General features: G+C 46.3%; 1 protein-coding gene across 1 annotated transcript; it reads left to right on the top strand.

Moving 5' to 3' along the window:
* The first annotated feature begins 206 nt into the window (after positions 1-206).
* LOC100520248 (EP300-interacting inhibitor of differentiation 2) lies at positions 207-2952 on the top strand. Its single transcript, XM_003127131.5, has one exon. The coding sequence runs from the start codon at positions 340-342 to the stop codon at positions 958-960; it is 621 nt and encodes a 206-aa protein (XP_003127179.3). The 5' UTR covers positions 207-339; the 3' UTR covers positions 961-2952.
* The last annotated feature ends 3399 nt before the right edge of the window (positions 2953-6351 follow it).

Raw genomic sequence — 6351 nt, 5'->3', positions numbered from 1 at the left:
ACACTGTAAACCAGCTATAATGGACAAAATAAAAAACATTATAAATGAAAAAAAAAAGGTCTAAATATAAAACAAGGCTCAACTTAGCCCTTCCAGGGTGAAGGGGACAGTTTCAGACGTGTTGGCACTTCTGGCCGCTAGGTGGCACCTGGAGGCTCGCGGGCGCGCGGGGAGGACGCATGCGCAGTGCTCTCGGGTTCAGCCGCAGACTACGCGTGCACCGGTTTTGCGCGCACACCGCGTTTACCTGTGTGCCCAGCGCTCCCGCACGCGCACGTCCCTGATAGCGCAGCGCGATTAATCCAGTTGAGAGCTGCCGAGCTGAGAGCGCGGTTGGAGATGTCCGAGCTGCCCGAGCCGCCCGCAGACAGCAGTATCACGCTGACAGGCGCGACGAATGACTACGGCGACGTCCCGCAATCAGAGGTAGGCGGCGGGAGACGGGAGCCGGCCCTGGCTCAGCCGGAGGCGGCCAGCGAAGGCTCGATGGCGGCCGCCAGGCAAGGCCTGATGGAGCAGGCCCGGGAGAGTCCGGGGGCGGCGCCCAGGGGAGCCCGAATGGCAGAGGTCGCTCGATTGTTGGCGGAGCCTGCGGAGGAAGAGGGTCCTGAGGGCAGACCCCGGTCTAGGCCCGGGAACGGGCCAGGCTTGAATGCGTTGCCCTATCTCCGCCTCCGTCACCCACTTGGCATTCTAGGAATTAATTACCAGCAGTTCCTCCGCCACTATCTGGAACACTACCCCATAGCTCCGGGCAGAATACAGGAGCTGGAAGGACGCCGCAGGAGGTTTGTGGAAGCCTGCAGAGCAAGGGAAGCGGCGTTTGATGCCGAATATCAGCGGAATCCTCAGAGGATGGATTTTGATGTTTTAACGTTTACTGTAGGTCTGACTGCATCTGAAATTATCAATCCACTCATAGAAGAACTTGGTTGTGATAAGTATATCAGTAGAGAATAGCTGAAACTGCTTCAAGAAGAACCAGTGCATTCAAAACTGTGTTAGACCAATCCTGTAACTTGATTTTTAAAAAGTCAGAGTATGGGAGAATAAGGCATGGCACCGCTTAAAAGGAAACTTCTCATGAAAAGCATCAGACAAGAAAACATTTCCTTGAAAATGTCCTTTGGATTTGTGATTGTTCCAGATTCTTTTCCCTGCATCGTGGAAAATGCCTTTCAAAACTGCTTCATAAAACTGAGACTTGATGAGGAAGAGCTGCCACGAATAGAGCCCATGATGGTGAAAGAAGTTATCAAATAGCCATGGTAGGAATATGAGTTCCGGCTGAGTCATTAGGACAGGAAGGTCACGAGGGAACTTGAAATGGTCAGAATATGTGCTTCCTTCATATCAGATTCAATAGCTGTGAGTGTAAGATTGATGGTGTTTTCTGAGGCATTTCAAATGGCAAGCAAAGTCAATACTGTATATATTACATGATAAATTATATTCAGGAATATCTGAAATTTCTGGATTTCTCTTCTCATTCAGTTTGGTACATACTCTGTATGCCCCCAGAATATAAAATGTACAGTGAAAAGTCTTCCATCCCTCTCCCCCTCCACCAGGTGGTACCAGCACAATCCCCAGCTGTAACCACAGTACCTTTTCTTTCTTTTTTTGGTTTTTTTTTTTGTTTTTTTTAGGGCTACACCTGCAGCATATGAAGGTTCCCAGGCTAGGGGTCTAATCGGAGCTGTAGCCTCGGACCTACGCCACAGCTACAGCAATTCCAAATCCAGGCTGGGTCTATGACCTACACCACAGCTCACGGCAACACTGGATCCTTAACCCACTGAGCGAAGCCAGGGCTCGAACCCGCAACCCCATGGTTACTGGTCAGTTTCATTAACCTCTGAGCCACGAAGGGAACTCCCACAGTACCTTTCCTGTGTTTACAGTCTCCCTGTATGTCTACACAAGCAAATACAAATCTGGGGGTTTTTTTTCATTTCTTCACAAAAGTTAGCAAATTATGTTTATTGTTTTATGCATTGCATTTTCAGTAAGAGCTTACAATCCACTACATTTCCTCATTCTTTTTTTCTTTTTTCTTTTTTTTTGGCTGCTCCTACAGCATATGGAAATTCCCAGGCTAGGGATCAAATCCAAGCCAGAGCTGCAACCTATGCCACAGTTGTGGCACTGCCAGATCCTTAACCCACAGCACCCAGCCAGGGATCGAAACCCAAGCTGCTGCAGTTGGATTCTTAACCCACTGCACTGCAGCAGGAACTCCCTCCTCATTCTTTTTTAGAGCTGTATTTTATTCCAGTCTATGGTTGTGTTGTAAGTTACTTAACTGGGAACATATTGATGGACATTTATGTTTTTTCTCAATATTTTCTATTGGCAAAAAAAAATTCTGAAATTAATCTTTTATGTATATTGCATGGCATGTGCACAAAGAGAGTATTGCTCTGATTTTCAATTCACTTTTCATATCCTGACATCTCTGAATTTGCATTCTATCTTACCTTGGGTGGTGTAATATAGGTATTTTCATAAAAATAACAGTGCATCAGCAGCTTCTTAGATTCTTTATCGTATCTGCAGTATGAATTTCCAGAAGTGAGAATTCCTTGCCAAATGCACCTATTTGAAAGTTTATAGTTATTGCTAAGTTGCCTTCCGTACATACATATTATACCACTTTCACTCCCACCAGCCGCTGGTGAACGCGGACACGCACTCGTGGCCTCACCAACACAGTAAGTCATCAGGCGTCTGGATCTTGCCAATCTCTATCATTGAAAAATGGTATATATCAGTTTTCATTTGCTTTTCTCTCATTATGAGTAGTTAAACATCTTTGTTGGAGTCGTATACATTCCCTTTTCCATAAACTATCTGTTCATGTCTTTTCTCCATCTCTCCTGAATAATTTTGTCCCTTCCTGTTGACTCTAGCAACTATAAATAAAATGAAATGAGATATGGTAATAGCTTATAATGTGAGTTATGGATATTTTTTTCCTAGTTGTCACTTGTCTTTGGTTTTCTTGAAAGCCTTTTAGCATGAAAGTTTTTGCTTTTGTTTCCTTCTTTCTTTCTTTTTATTTTTAGAGCCTCACCCATGGCATATGGAAGTTCCCAGGCTAGAGGTTGAATCGGACCTACACCACAAGGCAGGATCCAAGCCACATCTGTGACCTACACCACAGCTCATGGCAACTTTGGATCCTTAACCCACTGATCGAGGCCAAGAATCAAACCCACATCCTCATGGATACTAGTCAGGTTCATTTCCACTGGGCCATGACAGGAACTCCTTTTTTACGCCTGCACGATTTTGAATCTCAAAAGTTTTCTTGGTATCTGTATGTGCGCATGTGTGTCTGTGTCTGTATGTGGTTTCATTGTCCATGTTTGAATCTCTGAACCATTTGGAATTTATCCTGACATACAGTATGAAAATGAGGGTCCAAATTTTATTTTTTATTCTATTTTTCTTTTTATGGCCACACCTGCAGCGTATGGAGGTTTGCATGTTGTGGTTGGAAACAGAGCTGCAGCTGCCACGTGCACCACAGCCATGGCAATACCAGATCCAAGCTGTATCCACGAACTACGCCACAGCTTGCAGCAATGCCGGATCCTGAACCCACTGAGGGAGGCCAAGGATCGAACCCACATCCTGCGAGGCTAAGGATCGAACCCACATCCTCATGGATACTAGTTGGGTTCATAACCCACTGAGCCACAACAGGAACTCATGTTTTTTCCATAGTAAATGAGGATTATTTCTTTTATATCTTCTAAAAATTTGCCTGTGTTCTTGAACATAATTCATTTCTGCATATTTATTTGATACCCTGTTAACATACTGAATTCTCTTACTGTTTTACTGTGATTTTTTTATTTGAATCTCCTAGTTTAGTGAACAAGTCATGCAAATAGTGACAGTACTGCCTCTTTGACAACTTTTGTATCTCTTCTTTCTCATTATTCCTTGGCTAGTACTTTCTGCCTCATTAAAATAATATGGGAGTTCCTGTTGTGGCACAGCGGAAACGAATCCAACTAGGAACCATGAGGTTGTGGGTTCAATCCCTGGCCTTGTTCAGTGGGTTAAGGATCCAAAGTTGCCGTGAGCCGTGGTGTAGGTCACAGATGTGGCTTGGATCCTGCATTGCTGTGGCTCTGGCACAGGCTGGTGGCTACAGCTCCGATTTGATCCCTAGCCTGGGAACCTCCATATGCCATGGTTACGGCCCTAAAAAGCAAAATAAGATAAAATGAAATGAATGATAATGAAGCATCCTTATCTTGTCCTGATTTTGTAGAAATTCTTCCTATAACGTATCCACCTATTATTATTTGTGTGTGTCTGTGTTTTATCAAGAATGGTTAGGAGTTCCCTTGTGGTGCAGCAAGTTAAGGATGCGGGGTTGTCACTGCTGTGACAACGAACCTGACTAGTATCCATGAGGTTAGGGATTCAACCCCCGGCCTCGCTCAGTGGGTTAAGGATCTGGCATTGCCATGAGCTGTGGTGTAGGTCGCAGATGTGGCTCGGATCTGGCGTGACTGTGGCTGTGGTGGAGGCCAGCAGCTGTAGCAACAATTCGACCCCTAGCCTGGGAACCTCCATATGCCACAAGTGCAACCCTAAAAAAAAAAAAAAAAAAAAAAGGACACTGGACGGCCAGCTCCAAGTGGGTTGTGACTAGGATCAAGATCATGTGAAAGGTTCTTACTTTCTTCAGAGACTGAAGGCACAAAACAGGAAAGTGGGAGCTGGTTCTCTGTCAGTTAATAAAGACTATTAAGTGGTTCCTGCTTCCTCTTGTCACCAAGATCTACCCATCTCTATTGCTTTCTGCAAAGAAAAGAAAAAAATACCTCCATTTCTCTAGAAGTGGATGGGCCAAGGGCCCCAAGAGGAACAAAGACCAGGTGAGAATCATTTCATCTGTAAAGTAGAAAGAGCCTTTGAAATAGGTGGCATCTCCTGGGAGTCCTTCATGCAGACCCCATCACCACTCAGCCAAGGTAGGGAAGCCCCAGGAAAAGACACTGGCTGGTCCAAACCGGGTCCAGGCTGGGAGTCTCCACTGCCCCGGTGCCCAGAAGCAAAAGGACCAAGGAAAAGAGCCAACAGTGGTGTGTGACTGCGTGAGCCACTGGGGAGAGTGACCGCGTGGGCTCGTGCATTGCTGGAGTGTGTGTAACCAAGTGACAGGGTGACATGAGGCTGTGCTTCTTGGTGTTACTGAGAGTTTTGTGACTGGCAAGCTGCACAGGACAGTAACAATAATAATAACCAGCATCTTGGGTTCAAAACAAGGTTCTGTGGGGGCCCAGGGACGTCTACCCCAAAACATGCCTCAATGGCATATCGATCGTTTTGAATTAAAGTCACTTAAGAAATGGCCAGGAGTTCCTTCTGTGGCGCAACAAGGATCGGTGGCATCTTGGGAGTGCTGGGATGCATGTTTGATCCCGGCCTGGCCCAATGGGTTAAGAATGTGGCATTGCGGCGGCTGTGGCTTAGATCACAACTGTGGCTCAGATCTGATCCCTGGCCCAGGAGCTCCATGTGTCTCAGGGCAGCCAAAAAAGAAAAAACAGGGAGCTCCTGTTGTGGCTCAGTGGTGCCAAACCTGACTAGCATCCATGAGGATGCGGGTTCAATCCCTGGCCTCGCTCAGTGGGTTAAGGATGCAGCGTTGCTGTGAGCTGTGGTGTAGGTTGCAAATGTGGCTCAAATCTGATGTGGCTATGGCTATGGCATAGGCCAGCAGCTGTAGCTCTGATTCACCCCCTTGCCTGGGAACCTCCATATGCCATGGTTGCAACACAAAAATAAAAAAAAAAAAAAAAAAGAGAGAGAAATAAATACATTTTTTGAAAAAGAAGAAGAAATGGCCAAGGCCTGAGGGACACTCTGCCCTGCTTTCTGTCCCCCTGAAAGCAGGAAATCAATCTGCATGTGAACAGTGCGCTCCCTGCTTCTGGAGGAGGAAAGACGACTTCATCTCCAGAGCGGGGAATTCAGGGCCTAGAAGCCTGTAGAATCCAGGCCTGTTACCTCTTTACTGCCCAGGCCCGAACGCTGTTTAAATTCTTCACTACCTGGGCACCCGAACCTAAGTTGCTTTTTCCAGTCAGTTCCTCACAAAGGTGTTGTTTCTTTGTCTAACAAATGTAAAAGCCGCCTGCTTTGACCCCTTCTTAGAGCCTATTTCTCTGAGACCTCCATGTGCATCAATCAAATTGTTTCTTTTGGAGTTCCCGTCGTGGCGCAGTGGTTAACGAATCCGACTAGGAACCATGAGGTTGCGGGTTCAATCCCTGGCCTCGCTCAGTGGGTTACAGATCCAGCGTTGCCGTGAGCTGTGGTATA

Source organism: Sus scrofa, chromosome 6 (assembly GCF_054392235.1).
Source record: "Sus scrofa isolate SSC_HxYL_T2T_F1_AM1 chromosome 6, Sscrofa_HxYL_maternal_Yorkshire_Landrace_v2.0, whole genome shotgun sequence".
NCBI lineage: Eukaryota > Metazoa > Chordata > Mammalia > Artiodactyla > Suidae > Sus > Sus scrofa.
Note: the sequence above shows the minus strand (reverse complement) of the source record. Positions and strands in the feature narration are given on the sequence as shown.

Bases quoted from the DNA above. Each gene is read 5' to 3' on its own strand.
- LOC100520248 (XM_003127131.5), top strand. From the start codon at position 340: ATGTCCGAGCTGCCCGAGCCGCCCGCAGACAGCAGTATCACGCTGACA.